The sequence below is a fragment of the Photinus pyralis genome, unplaced genomic scaffold (genome assembly GCF_008802855.1).
Source record: "Photinus pyralis isolate 1611_PpyrPB1 unplaced genomic scaffold, Ppyr1.3 Ppyr1.4_LG7, whole genome shotgun sequence".
NCBI lineage: Eukaryota > Metazoa > Arthropoda > Insecta > Coleoptera > Lampyridae > Photinus > Photinus pyralis.
Genome location: NW_022170738.1, coordinates 30419097 through 30439452, shown reverse-complemented (window position 1 = coordinate 30439452; position 20356 = coordinate 30419097). Strand labels below are relative to the sequence as shown.

Sequence of the window (20356 nt, the reverse complement as noted above, 5' to 3'; positions counted from 1 at the left end):
TATCCTTGGTATTATGTTTATTCCGTTTCATTTTCAGATTTACATTTAATTTAATTACATTCTAGATGGAAGTGAGCAGGTACCAATGGAATAAATAAGTAATGAAAATGTAATTAAATTGTGTAAAAGAAAAACGTGTTGTACGACAAGATATGCATTCTAAAATTCTTCCTCAAAGACGACTAGGTACTTTTCTACTATCATGTATGAAGAAAATTTGAAATACTTGAATTATGAAAACTATCAGTATTTAGGTTTATGGAACACATACAGGGTAATTTCTTTCGCAATACATTTCCTCGAAAAATAACTTTTATTTCACTTAATACTAATCCTGTATGCAAGTGCAACATGAAGTTATAGGAGCACTAAATAAAAACTATGGTTTGTATAGAAAACACACAATGGTCTTACAAGCACCTAGCTCTTTCTTTGATTGAAAGTTCAAAAGACATCTATTGACCATGTAATTAACTACTTATTGTACTTTAGTGGTACCTCGGCTTGTGGTAAGAGGTATAGGTGTAATGTTTGCAACATCCACTAACGGTTTTGGAGGGTTGGTAACACTTGCAGTGTTATTTTTTGTACGACCTCGTCGACCCCGTCCTCTCTTGGTACCTGTGTTCGGGCGCTGCGTATTTTCTTGTGAGGTAGAATCTTTATTACTGCTTCCTTCCAATTCCTCTTCATCAGCATTGTGCATCACCTGCATAAACCGAACGCACTTTTAGAAAAAACTGAAAATAATATCACATCTTGATTGTACTACTTTCTGCATGATGCAAAAATTTATAAAATGAACTACGCCCAAGTTGCAGGTGCAGTACAGCAGAAACCATATTCAAGCAACAGTGGTGCACCACAAGGATCAGTAAGGAACCAGTTCTGTTTCTTACTGTGAGAGATGCAGTGTTAGATAATAATATAAAACAATCAAAAATATTAGGGGCTAGTTGTACCATAACAGTTCATCAGTTCAATTGACTCGATTGGACAATTTTTTTAATAAATAAGGTTGACCTATTGTGGTAAAAAAAACCCTATAACGTTTTATTCAATAAAAGCTCAATACAGAAATAATATTGCAATAGGAGAGCCTATCTGAATACCTTTTGCGGTGAGCTTGTAACACTCGATGATGACATCGGTTGAACTTGACGCTGCTGCTTCACAGGTTTCAATTTATTCCCAGGCGCAGTCAAAGATGAATGCGTTAGGGTCCTCAGAACGTTTCCGACTGCTTTTGTGCGTCCCTCACGGAAAACCATTCGCTGACCAGGTACAATGTATTCTGGATGCTTAATAAAACGGAAATGTACAACAGCTTTATCACCGGTTCGTAGACAATCCTGGGACATGCTAAGAATGCTGGCAGTTTGCCTAATACTCCCGCAATGTACTACAAGTTACGTGAAATTATTAGGTTTGTTATCAATAATTACGTACCCATGGCTTGGTAACGTGAGCTGATCGTTGTTGGATGATGCAAAACCAAAATTTCACCTTCAAACTCCCAACACGCTTGGGGATTTAAAGCAGGCGATACCATTACCATACCCTTGCGAATTTGTGATCTTTTAATTTTCTTCAAAGCAAAACTAGCAGTTTGTCCTGCACGAACCTCTCTAACTGCCATACGTTTTCTATGAATACTTTTAACGGCGATCGGTTGAAAATGTCCTAGTGGATCAGGTCCCAGCACTAAAGTATCATTTAACCTAATCACTCCCTTTAGAGTTGTACCAGACACCACTGTACCTACACCCTAAAAATAAACCGTTCCATAACACACCAAAGCAACAAAATTCAAACACTAACAGGAACTGAATAGGTATCATCAATTTGAAATTCGGCCGGCTCATTCTCGTGATACTCCATTCTAGTGGTCAAAAGATTAAGGAAGGTTTTCAGTAGCTCCAAATTCTCCCCAGTCACGTTGGAAACTTGAAAAATTGGACACAATCTAAAAGTACTTAGTTTGAAAGCACGTTTCTCGCATAAAAAATTTACCTTTCCGACACAAAGTTTGTGGCGCTCAAAACGACGTCGTCCGCCGTTTTGACCATAACCGGTACCTTTCGACAGCCTGGCGATTTTAAGATTCGCAGCAACAACTTTATGTTGTCCTGTAAAACGTTAAGAGGACACATGTCGATCTTCGTTATTACAACAAACACTGGTACGGAAAGAGCTAACGCCAGTCCCAAATGTTCCTTCGTCATGCCGACAATGCCAGCGTTTGCGCCGATCTAAAAGTATTGCAAAATTTAATTATCAAACTCTAGTGGAATGGGGGGGCATTGGGCAATTTCGAAACATCTAGCTATAAGTATGCCAAAGAGAAACAAACGCCCCACACCCCAACAATTTTGGACTACCCATCCCCACTAAAGAAATCATCTAATGGGGAACAATTAAGGGTAGACATCCAATTAAGTGTCATAAATTTTATTAAAACTGTAATATGTGGTGTATAGGTACAAATACATGTCTGCAAATTGTGTTAGCTAAAATTTGACATTTCATCCACACATTCTTAACAATAAAGTCAAATTGAAGTATCTTATTTGCGTTGAATTCAGAATAAAATAGCGTATTTAGAGAAAAATTGAAAATGGTATGTTTCTTCCGGGAAGTGGCGCCATCTTGAAATGATATTTCAATTTGCAATGGTCGCTTATGGCTGCAAACCCAATTTCCATTTCAACTGCAAGTTTAAAAACTTCCTATCGCATGGGTCACGTAAATCACCCTGTATAATTGTTTATATTTATTCTTAAAAATAATTTTGATTATTATTTCAAAAAATATTTAATTTTGTGTAAAAGCTGACAACGCGACTAAACTGTGCTTAAGGAACTCTTCAGTTGCATAGTCAGCTGTTTCTCCAAAACAGGTAGTATTTTTTAAAATAATAACCAAACTTATTTTTAAAAATAAATACATATAAACAATTATATATTTTTGCAAAACTTTCAATTCACGCTCAATCGATATAAAAAAACGTGGCAAAAATGATTCATTTTCAAAAATTTAAGACATCCATGAGAATTTTGACTTTTACCTATGGGGTTCCTTTGTTTCATCACAAAGGGAAAACCGCAAGTTCACAATTGCGCAATTATTATCTTGGGAACAGGAAAATCTGTATTTATTTATTTATTATTATCCCTCTCTTTGTTTTAGGCCCTCAACAGAGGTGCCTCTGCAGAAGGTCTTAAGTTGGTCTATACTACTCCCTTACGAATTAGGAAAACTGCAGGAAAACCTCATTCGGAGTAGCCGGTAGAATGCTCGGAACTGGTCTAAGGTAATTTCCATCTCCGCCACAGATGAAAAATTCACCTGAACCCAGGTTCGAACACCCGACCTCCGGATTTATAACCCAATTGCTCTACCACTGAGCCATAAATCCGGTACGTAGTAGATAAGCAGATGGAATTAAAAGCTTTAGGGTCGCAAGAAGTGAACCCTGGTTTGGTGCTAGTGGATATTCAAAGCCTGAGATACCCTCCGTTCAAAGAGTACAAGACCTGGTAAATTTTAGTAAGGATTATAATATAATATTTTTGATAAGTCTCCTAACGAGTCACTATCGAATGAAAAGACCTCCACAATATACGAGTAAAAGTAGACCCACTGTGCAGGACGAAAACACATTGCTCTGCATAATATACTGTGTCCCTGTGAGGTATATAACAAGTAAAGGCACAAGTTCCTTGGGGAAATGATACAAACAAGAATACGACAACATGCTGTTCCCAGGATTCTAGATATTGACATTGTAAAGGAATGATACTAAAACTATAGCGTGTACCCGAAAAAGTACAGGAACTACCCTCTGAGAATAATAACAAACAAATCCGAGCACTCTGAGCATAGCATGTCATCTTGCATACTCGAGCATATCCAAAAAGTGAATATTTGTTAAATAATAAACAATTTAATTAGACCACCCCTGTATCATACTTACATTTTATACAGGGTAAATCAGTTTTTTAGCTTGAGAGATATTTCCTCTACTTCTTTTTTTATCTAATTTTGATCATTTACAAATCAAGTTGGACCAATGTATTTACCATTAGCATTCCGAAATCCGGTGCATGTCCGGTCATTCCGAACACTGTGGTTTTCAAATAACGCTCATGACCGGCCAAATCGATGAACGTTATCACCTTGGAGCTTTTCTCGCAAATCTTGACCCAATCTAACGAACCATGCTCCGGTTTGTTCACAACGTTTCCCTCACTGTCGAAACCCAAAATGTCATTTCCTACGGAACTGGTACGTCCCGATTCCATTTCATGTTTGTGCCTAAACAGCTTTTGACGAGCGTGCCCCCTGCCGTTGTCCAATTCGCCGTGGGTCAAAACGCCTAGCAAAGTCGACTTGCCGGCATCCACGTTACCGACGACTGCAACGCGAATTTCCAGGAAGTCTAGGGAAAGAAAAATTAGTTTTTAAAATGTGACCGATGCAGTTACCGCTTTGATCTAATAGCCTCCTTATGAGATACTGGAGGATACTTCCACAGCTTCCCTTTCGTTCACGTAGCAGGACACAGCTGCACTCCAAACTAGCAGCGAGAGACTGCAGTGTTGCAACCGCTGCCTCCTTTTCATCACCTTTCAAACCGTTGTCTCGTCCGTCAACAATACCACCGATCTACCAAATTATTGTACCCACTTGGCAATTTTAATCACAAAGCTTACCTCGATAATAACTTCTCCTCTACCCTCATCCAGTTGGTGCTTCAATCTTTTCAATTGCATCTCGAACTGCTCCTCATTCGGGCTGATAAGGACCGATTTTCCAAACACTGTATTAAAATCGTCGATAGTTTTCAGCAGCTTTTCGCCGCCCCCAAACTCTCCCATTTTAATTTATTTCAAATTCACTTGCGGTAGGTACGTATAATGATTCAGTTACATTACTGATGAATGACTGCCAAATATTGTGTAAACGCCGACCTTTATGGCAAATGCTTCACGCAAATCCTACGGGTATTGTGCAATGTTAATGTTTTGAAAAGTGACAAGCAACAACAAAACAAAGACAGCTTATATAACAAAAACAATAGGAATTTTTCTGTACGAAACCGGTACGGAAAAACCGTGATTAATTGGTTATCTTTATTAAATACTGCAAAATTGATGACACCACCAAATTGTACATATGGAGCACTTTCCCTTCGAAAAACAAATAAAGAGGGAGAGGAATGGAAAGTGAGACTTACATGCTAATAACTAATTCGGGCACTAATCTGCAATTGTAAACAAATTGGAGTGGATTTTACTTGGCGATTTATTTATACAGAACAAATGAGAGGTGACATTCCCATTTGTTCTGTTGTAAATACAAGCACGCACGTCACTGAGCTCAGCTGGTGAATTTAGCATTGCCAACATTACCAATTGCTGCTGTCCCCATTGTCTAACCTATAAAATCCACTAACATAAGTGAAATAAATAAACATTTCCGATTTTTCGATCTTGTTCCAAAATGAATGAATTGGAAAAACTAGAACACTTGTCTTTGGTTTCTAAGGTGTGCACAGAGTTGGAAAATCATCTGGGAATTAACGATAAGGACTTGGGTAAGTTTTGATTTCACTCTGTTTTTGAACCTAATTCTAACCCTATGGCACGTTAAACCTAAAAGGATTGAAGGTGGTAGTTGAAAATGGTCATGTATTAAGTATTTGGGTACTTGCGTCTGGGAGAAATTCATTACGGAACCCCTTTACTTGGTCAGTACTGAGTATCCACTAAGGGTGATATCTAAAATGTCCTTTATTCCGCTAGTTTGTGTTACAATCAATTGCACTTAGGGAAATCACAAACACATGCTGTAAGTTGCCACACATACTATACTCGTTGGTATACCTACTTTGCGTTGGTGTCTTACCAAATCAGTGGGTAAACTTGTGTCAACTATTTTTTGTAGTCCTCTCAGCTACCGTAATAAGTCTAAATTTGAAAGAATCAATTTTGTTTAATTGTAGAGTCAAGATGCCTTGTAATGTTACAATTGTTTCGTATAATAATATAATTCGTGTACAAAACGATTGCGCAAAAACGTTTATTTAATACCCACAGAAGAAGCTACGAGGAAATAATAATAATATTAGTGCCTTTATTGCAGTAAAAAGAGTTCTTTGTGATGCAAAAATATGTAGAGGCGAAGTTCAGCCAATGCTGCTCTTCCACTTAGGTTTAATTACAATAAGTAATAAACTTTGCAACGTCAAACATAGAGTAGGTAAATTTGCTGTACATGTGTGAGAGTCTTTAATGGGTAATAAACAATGTAGAACAGTAATGTAGATTGGTAACATTTGAAAAAGTACACACAGATAAAATTTAAAATAAAAAAAATTGGATCCCTGTAAAACGCATTGCCAACAGAGGGTATTATTCGAGGTATTATTTTGTGTATCCAGAAGGTATGACTTAAGTTGTTTTTTAAATCTCAATCCGTCTAGTTCTTAATTTGGCGGGGATATTGTTCCAACTTACTGCAATGTGGTACGAAAAAGATCGTCTTAACATGAAGGTGTTATGTTTGGGGGTTGTTAATCCTCGAAATCTTAGATTTAGATTATGTGTATCAGTCCTAAAAGTTATTTTGTAATATAAATACGGAGGGGATTGTGACTTAATAATTTTATTACTGCTTCTATTACTCCCCAATCCAGAAAGATACAGAAACCATAGAAGATACGACAACGTTCAAATTAGGGAAAATTTGCGCAATTAAAGGGTTATTATTGTGCTGTAAAGAAAACCGAAAATTCCAATTACTTCCGAAGATATGCCAGAAAAACCGAAATTTGCCTTTTTGTTTTTATTATTTTTTTATCTGATTTGAACAGATACAAAAAAAAACACCCATTTGAGCTCTACAAAACACAATTGAGATATTTTCAATACAATGTTTCGTTTCGGAGAAATCATCTTCAACTTTATTTATTTTTCTATGGTCCTCAAAAAAAGTGCATACTAGGTATATAGAGTAGTAATATTAGGACTACAACAATGTACAGCACAAAAAAAACAAAAGTTTAGAAACTCTGTTGGTTTCAACCTCGGTTTCAACAGGATGGTGCACCCACTTACAATGTTCTAATCAGGCGAGAATACCTATAGGACAAATTTTCCTTTTTCCAGGAAATTTGCCGTTGGAGCAGGTTTGTATGATTATAGATAAGCACCCCCACAAATGGATAAAATATATTTAAACTCTAAATAAATTACAAACAAGGATTATAAATTTTTTTGCTAACTTACTGGTATTAACTTCAATATTATTATTTGCTTAATAAACTTAATAAGGTCTCGGATTAATTGCTGTGATAAATCGTGTATGAACTGTTGGAGGTGCCAAAAGCAAGGTAAGCAATAAATATGGAGGGGGAAGTATATCTGTGGATAGGTAAGGATCGGTCTGTAAAAGATCATAGTGCCCACAATATGTTTTTGTGGTTGCTGCATCTCCGCGAAACTACACCCTTAGACTTATTCCTTATGCCATAAGCCTTTCCTCGAAAGAGATGAATCACAAAATTTTAAATGGAGGCGATTTTAAAAGGGCTTCTTGTGTGTTCTATAATTTCAAGCTTGTACATTTAAAAATAATTTCTATAGATACGCAACCATCTATAATTGACATACGCACACACGATTTTTTTATTTGATATTTTATTTTTGAAAATGAAATTAAATATGAGAACAAAAAAAGTTGACCTTGAAAATGAAACCTTGACACTTTCTAAAGGAGGGCGCGACCTTTGAACTTCGACTTGACCTACTTTTCAAGGATATTGTTTTGTTTTTTTTACTTTCAATTTTCTTGCAATTGCACTTGCATTTGCAATTTAGTAAGCAATTAATGTAGAGAGTGGCATTAAAAGAAAAACTAACAATTTATTTATTTATGGCATTTAGTAGGCAAATAACATACAGAGTGGAGCGGCAAATGAAGCAATTAATTTCACACTTGCAATTTATTAAGCAATTAATATAGAGTGGTTTAATAATAAAACCGTAGGGGCTAGTAATTAATTTATGGCACTTGTGCAAATAGTTTACCACAGCAATTTTTTTTAAATTTTTTTTTTGCCTTTATTTTTATTTTACCTTACCTTATTACCTCTAATATTCATAAAGTTTATGGCGTAAACAATAATAGAAGTACCAATAAGTTAGCAAAAATTCTATACCCTCTTATGTGGCGTTAGGGGTGCTAAATTAGATCACCTTTATATGGAACACCATACATGTTGATTTAATTCACCAAGTATAGGAAACAAATCATAGCTTAATTTGTCCTAACTGGCCGAAAAGGCTCTTTAAACATTGGATTTGGTATAACGGCACTGTACAAGTATAAATTCCAAAAATAAATTAGTTCTACTCACTCTATGTTTCGTTTGTCGTCCTTGTTTAGTGTTGTGAGGTGCGTGTATTTCTATTTTGCAATATTTTCGGAAATATTCGCGAATTGCTAAGAACGAATATTCGCATGCGGAAAATTTAAGCGAATATGTCTCGTCCCAATCATTCTCGAAAACCTTACGGGAACGTTCTTCCGAAATGTCCAGTTTATACTAGTTTTTAATGGACCAACCCCCAATTTCACGAGGTTACATACAGTAGTTCTTCTCGGTGAAGTTCTTCATTACTCAGGTATCAAAAGATCTGCACCATGGAATTTTCTACATTTTCGTAAATGTTTTAGATTTTTGTGAAGTTTTTGAATGTTCAATCATATTTTTGACTTGTTTAGTGTTTCCTTTAATTTGTCTGACTTTTGAGATTTGTTTTGAAGGAGCAGTATTGGTTGTGGCTGAAAACTTCTTTTTTATGTATGTTAAATAAATAATCAGTTCAAAGCTCGGATGCGTTTTTTTTGTTTTTAAAAACATAATTTTATTAAAATATTGATTCTGTATTTGGTGTATGTAGCTATATCTAATTAGTATAGAATAGTTTGAGTAGTAAGTACATATAGGTATGTAGTATATTTGTCGAGATATTTGTAAAAGATGATTATTACCGAAAATATCCGAATATTTTGGAAAGTTCCCGAATATTCGCAACGATAAATCATTTGCTGTGGCTATCACAGATACCTCCCGCACAATTGCGCTTCAATTCTATATGCCTTAAATGCTTTAAGTCAAATAAAATAGCAGAATAGGTGGAGTAGAAAACCAAGGTACACACGACATAGGTTAGAATAAAGTAACTGGTCACAATCAACCAAACCCCATAAAAAATTCTACACTACACGCTTAATTTTTCAGCTGAATTTATAATTCATCTATCGAAAAAACATAGTACGTTGGAAGATTTTAAAAAAGTACTCGCTGAGAATGGGGCCGAATTTTCAGAGTCTTTCTCTGCAAACCTACTCAGAATCATTCAGCACATGAATCCGGATAAAAGCAACGACATAATTATCTCCACGCCGCATACAGATGAATTGTCAAAAAAATTCCCCGGTCTGGCTTTGCCGAATAAAGCGCCCGTCGAGCTTCCGCCGCCCGAAATCAAGGAGGAGAAAATAAGCGATTCTGAAATAGTTGACGATTTGATGGCGCAGTTTGAGGCACAGGCGCCGTCGAAATCGACGGTGCCGGACGAGAAAAGCGTTAAGAATGAGAAACGCAGTCGTAGTCGCGATCGTGAAAAGCGCAGCCGTAGAAGCAGAAGTAGGGAACGGGATAGGCATCGTCGCAGGTCGCGAAGTCGCAATAGACATCGAGATCGTTACAGGGATAAGAGGGATAGGTCCAGGGACAGATCTGGTCATCGCAGGAATAGGTCTAGAGATCGCCATAGGAGTAGATCCAGAGATCGTAGTAGGTCACGGGATCGGAAAATCTACGAGAAGAAAATCAAACGGGAGAGTCCCGAAATTGATGACGATCCAACTCCCGGAAATGTAAGTACTGTTTGACTCGCGCGGACTTCATTACGACTTTACTGTTATAGATTTACAATGGCAAGGTGGCCAATATAGTACCGTTTGGATGTTTTGTCCAAATGGAAGGCTTGAAGAGACGCTGGGAAGGGCTGGTGCATATATCACAATTGAGAGCCGAAGGAAGAGTGACTAACGTGTCTGAAGTAGTTTCCCGAGGCAACAAAGTCAAGGTTAAGGTGTTGTCCGTGACCGGTCAGAAGGTTTCGTTGTCAATGAAAGAGGTATGCCAATTCACAGGGAAGGACTTGAATCCACTTTCTCACGCAACCCAAGAACGCGAAGACAAGGATCGAAATCCAGACCGACCCACTTACAATTCGACCTCCGTTTTACGGTTACCCTTAGGCATTGAGGAGGACGATGAGAGCTCGCGTAAAAGAGTGACCCGAATATCCAGCCCCGAAAGATGGGAAATAAAACAGATGATCTCGTCCGGATGCATCGATAAAAGCGAACTGCCCGACTTTGACGACGAAACCGGTTTATTACCCAAGGAGGAGGATGGAGAAGCCGACATCGAAATTGAGCTAGTCGAAGAAGAGCCGCCGTTTCTTCAGGGGCACGGCAGAGCAGTGCACGATCTCAGTCCCGTTAGGTATGTGCCGTTATGGTTAGTTTAGTTCGACAGGTCTCGTTTTAGAATTGTTAAAAATCCTGATGGTTCACTTGCCCAATCGGCTATGATGCAGTCGGCGCTCGCCAAAGAGAGACGCGAGCAAAAAATGTTACAACGGGAACATGAAATGGAATCGCTGCCCTCTGGTTTAAATAAGAATTGGATCGATCCGTTGCCTGAAGGTAAGAAAAGCTTTAATTTTTGGGTGGGTGGGGTTCTTTGGAGTGTTTCTCTCTATTTCTAATGTGCTGTGGCTGCTCCGTTGAATACGCTTAGCGGATTTATGGTATCTACGGTTATGACTCATCATTATTCTTAATACGTATTTTTTTAAGGGATTTGTCTTCCCTCAGTGGTCCCTCGTTAGACATTGCTACCGCAATATTTACGTGCCGCGCTATTCACTATCCCACTTGTTTCTTTGTTTGTGTTGTTATCTATTAAGGCCGTCTGACACTATGCTAAATTTTGTATAAAATTTTGCACTAGAAAATTTTGTAAAAAATTTTGTACAAAATTTAGAAAAAAAAATGAAATGTGTCTGACACTATTTAAAAATTATGGTAAAATAAAATTATTCACGCTTGCTCAGTCTCAGTTACAACATGGGGAATTTTGATTTTGGTTGTTACCTCATTGGTTTTCACTAAAAGCAGCTGTTGGTGCGACATAACCTATACGCTTTGTTATTATATGTACTTATTTAGTCGAATCGATTACATTTCATATCACTGACTTTAGCTATGCCTAATACAAACATATCATTAATGCACGCGGCGCTTGCCGCCACGGCAATTATTCTTTTGCGAAAAATGCTGTTACGCTTAAAACAAAAACGCAATCGACGAAGATTGTGGTCGAGAACGTGGTTACAACGGCGAAATGAAGGTAGAGGCGTTTTAAATATGTTAAACCAAGAGCTTCTGCAGGAGGACCCCGTATCTTACCAAAATTACCTTCGCTTAAACAATAAACAGCTGGGATATTTGCTAGCATTAGTGAAAGATGACATAACCAAACAAGATACCCACTTACGAGAGTGTATCCCCGCTAGAAGCAAGTAAGTATCAAAGAAGCCTTACATTTTAGGGCATATAGCATGTACAGTTCTTAACTTCAGATTACAAGTTACTCTAAGATTTTTGGCAACCGGAGAGACGTTTCGATCCCTTATGTACGCAACAAGGATTCACGAAACTACAATTAGTCGTTTCATACCCGAGGTGTGCAACGCAATCGTGTTAAAATTGAAACCAAATTATTTGAAGGTAAGTTGTCGTTTTGTCAGTATGTTTATAAAATTTATTGAAACAATTTAAACTCTTACAGACACCAAACACGCCAGAAGAGTGGAATAAAATTGCGGATGATTTTAATAATTTATGGCAGTTTCCACACTGCATTGGAGCACTCGATGGACGCCATATAACATTCAGAGCCCCAATCTCGGCAGGATCGTACTATTACAACTATAAAGGTTCTAATAGTATTGTGCTGCTGGGTTTGGCAGATGCAAATTATAAATTTATTTACATAAATATTGGTGTTAACGGACGCATTAGCGATGGCGGGGTGTTTAACAACAGTAAGTTGTCAAAGGCACTGCAAGACAACACACTTAATTTGCCACAGCCCAAACTGCTGCCAGGAATGGAACATCCAATGCCCTATGTCATTGTCGCCGATGATGCATTTCCATTAGCAACAAACCTAATGAAGCCCTATCCTGAACGAGGACTTACCAAAGAATGCAGGATATTTAATTATCGTCTATCACGTGCAAGACGCATAATTGAAAATGCATTTGGCATTTTAGTGAATAGATTTAGGGTACTTTTAAATCCAATTAATTTAATTCCAGAAAAAGTAGAATTAATTACATTGACTTGTGTCTTATTACATAATTTTCTTGCCACTGAAAACTCACAATCCTATATAGAGATTGACGAGGACATCAAAGACCTGCAAAAAGTAACACGACAGTGTGGTAATCGAACGTCGAATAATGCGAGAGAAATTCGTGATCGATTTAAAACTTTTTTCAATTCTTTAGAAGGGTCTGTAGATTGGCAGGAAGAGGCAATAAATAATTTTAATATGTATACAATGTATTTTATATTCTTACCCTGGCCTATTATTTACATTCTACTTTTTTTTATACTGCGATACAGGCATTCAACAATTTCCTGTTCCACTTCGAGACGTATGTCTTCGTTCGTAATTTGATTTAATTTGCAAACAATAAATTTTGCTAACGCTTCGTCTTCTTCATTTTTGCCTTGATTCGTCTTCATTGCCTGATTAATAGATGCAAGTGTATTTGACGCTTCCCGTATGAGATTTTCTTCCACTGGCTCTTGCCGCAGTTTCCTCTTCTTTGGTTTTGGCTGGTAAAATCCATTGGAAGAGGAAGGCGAAGCAACTTGAAATGACATGTCTGGTGACTGTACATTTTCATCACCTGCATCGTGGAGCACGCCGTCTTCTCCTACGACATATTCCTGCACTTCTGATGATTGCGAATCACGCTCTGTGTCTTCCTGCTCTGTCTCTACGTCCTCCGTTAGGGAATCGACTGCCAATCGCACTTTGCAGTGCTCAAGAAGGAAAAACATGACTTTAAAATACCATATTGTTGGTTTATATAACTGTAAATAAAAGTTTTAGTTATTACTACTGTACAGAAGTTTGATGGTATCAGCTTACAGAATCGTCATCATCGTTGTCACAAGCTCCGCTGCGCCTGGATACATTCCATTTCTTGTATTCGTTTAGGAAGTTCGTTTTCAAACCACCAAATTTGGTTTTTATTTCGTTAATCGTTACGGACGGCCTTACTTCCTTCAGCACAGCCTCTATTTTTTCTAAAGCATGCTGTCGTGCATGCCTGTTTTTGTACAACACTGATTTTGTAGCATAGAGACAGGGATGTTTTTGATACTCCTGTATCAAAATTTCACATTGTTCCCGCGACCAGGACATTTTATTAATAAATTTACAAAGTTCAATAGCAAACGAGTGTTTACACCACTACACGTTTAAAGGTAATAATGTTTATGTTTATGGTTCAGGTTATGTACCACACACGTGCATAGGATGCGCCGTAAAACTATGCGCACTTTTTGTACAAATTTTAGGTAGTTTTTAGAACGCGTTCTAAAAAATTTTATACAAACAAATTATGTAACAAATTTTTGTACAAAATACGTATGACACTATGCAATATTTTGTATGAAAATTTATCTGCAAAATTTTCTACAAAATTTAGCATAGTGTCAGACGGCCTTTACAGGTCAGACAGAAAAGCGTAATTTTTTATTTTCGACGACTCTTTGATTATAACGTTTGTTTACATACTGGTTTTCTATACAATCAAATTGTAATGACTACATTTGTTTGATACTCATTTAACAATTATAGCACCGTTGTTCTCTGCGGAAGCTTGTTTTGATATGGACCCTGACTACGAGATGATGGCATGTTGATAAGTAACTGGTATACGGGTGGGGGAAAAGGGCAGACAAATTGTTAATAAACTGCTTATCTAAACGATCATGATCACTACATGATATCATACAGAGGAGCTACTCATAAGAGATTAATATTCAAATCTAATTATGATGCGTGTTTTTTGCATCAGTCACCAGTCCTCCTATCCCCCCTCATGAATCTTCAACATCGAACTGATATTGAAAGTGATTATTTTTGTCATTAGCCGATCGTGCTTTGGTTGCAAATATGAGAGGAATAGGACTTCAGTCCCAAGACCTCCCCGAATGGAAAAAACACGTAATCGGTGGTAAAAAGTCTTCATTTGGTAAAAAAACCAATATGACAATAATCGAACAAAGACAGTCGCTCCCTATTTACAAGCTACGTGAGGAATTAATCAAAGTAAGTGTTGAAACAATCGCAGGCAAAGTGCTGACGCAATCTTCTTTAGGCGGTGACGGATAATCAAATCTTAATCGTAATTGGAGAAACTGGTAGCGGCAAAACGACGCAGATCACGCAGTACTTAGCGGAGTCGGGATTTACGGCGAGGGGAAAGATTGGATGTACGCAACCTCGTCGTGTCGCCGCGATGTCCGTGGCGAAACGGGTCGCCGAGGAATTTGGTTGTCGGTTAGGTCAAGAAGTTGGGTACACGATTCGTTTTGAGGATTGCACAAGTCCCGAAACGGTTATAAAGTAGGTTTCTGTTTTTATTCGCGAGCATGCGATTGCAGTGTGATTTACAGGTACATGACAGACGGTATGTTACTGCGCGAGTGCTTAATGGATTTGGATCTTAAAAGCTACTCAGTCATCATGTTGGATGAGGCACACGAGCGTACCATTCACACGGACGTTTTATTCGGTCTACTAAAGCAAGCAGTAACAAAGCGCCCCGAACTTAAATTAATAGTAACTTCGGCTACGTTAGACGCCGTGAAATTTTCTCAATATTTCTTTGAAGCTCCCATTTTTACAATTCCCGGACGTACATTCCCCGTGGAGGTGTTGTACACCAAGGAACCGGAAACTGATTATTTAGACGCGAGCTTAATAACAGTCATGCAGATACACTTGCGCGAACCACCCGGCGATATTCTATTGTTTTTAACGGGCCAAGAAGAAATCGATACGGCGTGCGAGATCTTGTACGAACGAATGAAGTCCCTAGGCCCGGACGTTCCCGAACTAATCATTCTTCCAGTGTACTCTGCTTTACCGTCGGAAATGCAGACGAGAATTTTCGAACCCGCCCCGCCCGGCAGTCGCAAGGTGGTAATTGCGACAAATATTGCCGAAACCTCGCTGACGATCGATGGAATTTTTTACGTGGTTGATCCTGGATTTGTAAAACAAAAAGTGTATAATTCGAAGACTGGTATGGATTCGCTAGTTGTCACACCAATATCGCAGGTAGGTGTACATGTCCATTTCTCCCACTCGGCCTGCGTTAAAAGTAAACGTTTTACAGGCACAGGCAAAGCAAAGGGCGGGTAGAGCTGGACGTACCGGGCCGGGCAAGTGTTACAGGTTATACACGGAACGGGCTTACCGAGATGAAATGTTGCCCACTCCCGTACCTGAAATTCAACGTACGAACTTGGCGACCACTGTGCTTCAACTGAAAACGATGGGAATCAACGACCTATTGCATTTCGACTTTATGGACGCCCCACCTGTCGAATCTTTGATCATGGCGTTGGAACAGTTACATTCCCTTTCGGCACTCGATGATGAAGGTTTACTAACAAGGCTAGGGAGACGGGTAAGTAATTATACAACGCGGGCATACGCCCCTTACCTCCCAATCACAAGGTATTGTTTTTTGTAACAGTACAATATTATATGTAATTTGCTATTTTTTAGTTAACATAAAACCCTGATCCACAACAAAATTACTCATCCTATACCTCAGGGTAAACTAAAACTAAAACCACCACATTTAAGTCAACAATTAAATGAACCGTGGCACCTGAAGCAACTGATATGTAAATCCCGGAATTATTATTATTATTATTATTTTTCTAAAATTCAACCCCTTGGCCCTTTGACTGGATGATTTCTCTAATATCACCTTGGCTACTCTGATTATGCACAGGAATAATAAGCCAATGTTTCGCTGTGTTGATATTAATTTTGCCCGATTTATTAACTAGGTTTTGTGTTATCCAAATATGTCACTCAACTTGCTTTTAACCAGCCGTTACTATTAGCGATCCGAAAAAGAACTTAGTTGTTTATCACAATGAGTTTTATTGTGAGTTTGGTTTGTAGCGCGCTTCTACGCCTCGAAAATGTTCCTTTGTGTAAGTTTTACCACTCGTAAATGAACGGTCTTGCTACAAGGCAGGCTGCCAGTCCGTTTTATCTTTATCTTTTTTGCGTAAGGCTTAGGGTAAACTCGTCAGTAATTCGTACCACATATTCGACTTTGTTTAAAGGTTTCTCAACGATCTCACCGCCAAATATTCGCAAATAAATATTCTCACACATAAATCGTACGTGCTAACTCTTTGAAAGTCTCGCCTCGTCTGCCCACAACCCGCATAACAATTCGGTCTCACTAGTTTTATCTTTAGACTACCCCATATTTAAGAGACGCATAAAAAATTTTCTTCTATGTAGCGCATTTTATTCTTTTAACGAGTTTGTGGCTAGTGATAGATTATGTAATTAGTTAGCGTTTTTATTGCCATTTTACTTTTTTTACCTATCTGTTTTTAGTTTGTTTGTTATATTGTTTGTTATATACTATTATTTTTAATGTTTAACGTAATTTCCTGTTTCTTTTGACGAGTGTAAGTGTAATTCACATCTTCTCACAATTAAATATTATTATTATTATTATCTCGAAATGCACACTTTTATCGAAAACATATCACCTTTTATTTCTAGACATATTTTCGCTCACATTCGCTATGAAGCGGTGCATGTGTGTAAATTTTCATATTCAAATGTCATAACCACTCCTTTGGAACAATTTTTATTTATTTTAGATGTGAAAATCCACATACCGGTTGAGGTATAATACTTTGGAACCGTTCAGATAATTTTCCAGAGCTTTTTCGGGATATTTTCAGGAGAAATTTTTGATATGTGGGTTGTTATAAGAAGGAGTGGCTGACAAGTGTGTCATTTTTATATAGAAATGTGCTTTCTTGAAAAGTAAAGTTGACGTTTGTTCACACAGTTTTTTAAAGCCACATCAAATGACTTAGATACTAAAGACAGCGTTTTAGCTGGAATGCACTGTATACTTGTTTTATATGGCAACCTTCGTCCTTTCGTTCACTAGATAACTTTCTGAATGTTTTGTATGGTTTTGAACCAGATTTCATGTTACCCTCCGTTAAGAGAGATTTGCACAAAAAGAAGGTTCAAAATGCGCCATTCACAAACATTGGGATATTAAATTAAAGCGCGTTTTTAAAGATCAAGGTGAAGTGTGGTGGAGGTGAATTGTTGACAATTATTGATATAAAATTTTTGTATTTAGATGGCGGAATTTCCTTTAGACCCGAACCTCTCCAAGATGTTAATTATGTCAGTCGCCCTACAATGCTCCGATGAAATTCTTACAATAGTCAGTATGCTTTCGGTGCAAAATGTCTTTTACCGTCCGAAAGACAAGCAGGCGCTCGCCGATCAGAAGAAGGCCAAGTTTAATCAACCGGAAGGCGATCATTTAACACTCCTAGCCGTCTACAACAGTTGGAAGAATAACAAATTTTCAAACGCGTGGTGTTACGAAAACTTCGTACAAATTAGGACCTTGAAACGAGCGCAAGACGTCCGCAAGCAACTGTTGGGAATAATGGATCGTCACAAGCTGGACGTCGTGTCGTGCGAGAAGAACACAGTGCGAGTTCAGAAGGCGGTTTGTTCGGGATTTTTTAGGAATGCCGGGAAGAAAGATCCTCAGGAAGGTTATCGTACATTAGTCGACAGTCAAGTGGTCTACATCCATCCTTCAAGCGCGCTCTTTAACAGACAGCCTGAGTGGGTCATATACCACGAGTTGGTCCAAACGACAAAGGAATACATGCGAGAAGTAACAACAATCGATCCAAAGTGGCTGGTGGAGTTTGCACCTGCTTTCTTTAAATTCTCCGATCCGACTAAGCTTAGCAAGTTTAAGAAGAATCAGAGATTGGAACCGTTGTATAATAAGTATGAAGAGCCAAATGCGTGGAGAATATCACGAGTTCGAAGACGTAGAAATTAAGTTTTTTATTTAATTTATTATATCGTGTAAATACTAGACCAATTAAGAATTACAGAAATTATTGGACTGTTTTTATCTATTCTCTTTTTATTAGGTTATGTTTTTTGCTTTTGTTCCTTTGTGTCTGTGAAGTTGCTTCGGGCAAACAGATGCTTTCAAAGGAATGACAGCGCTGCATTTGGAATATGTCAACAAATACTTCACTTGAACTGTCCGCCTTAGTTGACGAAGTTAAAATAAGTGACTTTATTATGCATAATCTATTCCATGCGTTGACATGATTTATGTAAGGATATACAAATACCTTTTTTCTACAACTGTCAAAAAAACCTATCATTTTCTGACGGATTTCGAAACGTGAAGTACTAGATTTTTAAACGGTTAATTAATAAGTAAGGTTGCTATTGACAACGTGCGCGAAATCGTCAACAGTGAAAAAAAGTATTTCGCGCACGTGACAAAGTTGAACTTAAACAGCAAATTTAATTAACAATCGGTTCAGTTGTAGAAAAAATATTGTATATAACGCTAGCGCGAAGTTATTTCGCGCATTTGACTGATATTTTGACTCGGCTTCGCCTCGTCAAAATACCTTCAGTCTCAATGCGCGAAACTGAACTTCGCGCTCTTGTTATATAAATAACTATTATTTTTTATTTATTTGGGATATACAATGTGTCCCAGATCGGGTGGGATTGCATGGGTATCTTTGTTATTATTAAGGATAGAGAATTGGTTAAATGGGCAATGTTTTGCTGCTTTAGATGCTTATTTAAAATTTCCTTTTGGAAATTCAAAATGGCGCATAGGTTCGACGTAAATTCAAAAAAACTAAAATTGGTCATTTCCTTGAATGGCTTATATCATCGAAAGTATAAGAGATATAAAAAAAAGTTTTATATAAAAGTTACTAGCCAGGTTGCGGACAGCATTTTCCGTTATGTTAGACGGCCATTTTTCCTTATAACATAAGAAATTAAATTTTTGTAGAAATAATTTACGGTATGAGGGCTTTTTGGACGATATATTTATAAATAGCGGAACCAATGAAAATGAAGTTCTTATAATGTGTCACTGCGCAGTACGTAATCACTCATAAATAACATTTTCCTGCTAACCTACTGCAGTGTTTATGTTGGCGGTAGTTCTTTTCTTTTTGTCTAAGAGCATAGTAGTGAACTTTGGACATTTTAACACAATGTAAAATAAAAGTGAGGTTAAGACTCCTTCAAACTTATAAGCAAAATTGAACACGCCCAGCACACACCGCAACTTAACTTTGCTATAAAAATGTTTTATACTTATAAACTTATATTATAAGGAAAAATGGCCGTCTAACATAACGGAAAATGCTGTCCGCAACCTGGCTACTGTCTTTGATACGTTTAATTTAGAATTGATGTCAAAAAAAATTCAACATGGCTACTTTTGAGGAACATTTACCAACTTCCTAAAGTTAAATAGGCGCCATATGGGATTTTTAGATTACTTGATAGATTTTTTAATTCTCTTTTCAACCAGCCATCATAACATAAGATTGAAAATAAGATACCAGTTATATCAACGGTTTTTATATTTTAATTAAGTAGGCTGTGATGAATTAAAAAAAAACAAAACAAAATCTATTCGAGGCAACAAAACAATGAAAATAATTACATCAGATGTTTAAAAAAATCAGGGACGCACTCATGAGAGGGGGGTTTGGGCATTACAACGCCCTCCAAAATTTTATATAAGCATTAGGTCTAGAAAAATTTGATTTTTATAACATCACATTGACTTATTATCCATACTTACATACCTACAAATGGTGGTATAACTACAAACTATCCGCTCGAAAAAAGTCATGCCATTATCCAGTTAAAGATATTTCAAGACACTTCGCTTTATTTTACACAATGTATTACCATTGATGCATTGTCCCAGGTCACATTTTGTAGGTGGTTTATCCACAAGAATATCGAAACTAACAGTTTTACCAGTCCGAGTATATGGACAGATGAATCTTATTTTTCTTACTGCGAAGT

General features: G+C 37.4%; 4 protein-coding genes across 4 annotated transcripts; 2 read left to right on the top strand and 2 right to left on the bottom strand.

The window, feature by feature from the left end:
- Positions 1-5375, bottom strand: LOC116175314 (GTP-binding protein 1). The gene is made up of 9 exons (XM_031493390.1): positions 5240-5375; positions 4716-5000; positions 4488-4668; positions 4083-4441; positions 2014-2252; positions 1822-1966; positions 1450-1768; positions 1113-1402; positions 1-709 (listed from the first exon to the last, which is right to left on the bottom strand). The coding sequence occupies exons 2-9, from the start codon at positions 4878-4880 to the stop codon at positions 479-481; spliced, it is 1929 nt and encodes a 642-aa protein (XP_031349250.1). The 5' UTR covers positions 4881-5000; positions 5240-5375; the 3' UTR covers positions 1-478.
- Positions 5376-5460: 85 nt separating this feature from the next.
- Positions 5461-18404, top strand: LOC116175313 (ATP-dependent RNA helicase DHX8). The gene is made up of 9 exons (XM_031493389.1): positions 5461-5599; positions 9311-9951; positions 10002-10588; positions 10634-10791; positions 14325-14503; positions 14553-14800; positions 14851-15517; positions 15576-15869; positions 17601-18404. Exons 1-9 carry the CDS (start codon positions 5506-5508, stop codon positions 18327-18329), a joined length of 3597 nt encoding a protein of 1198 aa, XP_031349249.1. The 5' UTR covers positions 5461-5505; the 3' UTR covers positions 18330-18404.
- On the top strand, positions 11115-12352 carry LOC116175316. Its single transcript, XM_031493393.1, has 4 exons — positions 11115-11669; positions 11730-11877; positions 11939-12194; positions 12242-12352. Exons 1-4 carry the CDS (start codon positions 11353-11355, stop codon positions 12295-12297), a joined length of 777 nt encoding a protein of 258 aa, XP_031349253.1. The 5' UTR covers positions 11115-11352; the 3' UTR covers positions 12298-12352.
- Positions 12736-13597, bottom strand: LOC116175315. The gene is made up of 2 exons (XM_031493391.1): positions 13316-13597; positions 12736-13257 (listed from the first exon to the last, which is right to left on the bottom strand). Exons 1-2 carry the CDS (start codon positions 13589-13591, stop codon positions 12748-12750), a joined length of 786 nt encoding a protein of 261 aa, XP_031349251.1. The 5' UTR covers positions 13592-13597; the 3' UTR covers positions 12736-12747.
- Positions 18405-20356: the final 1952 nt, after the last annotated feature.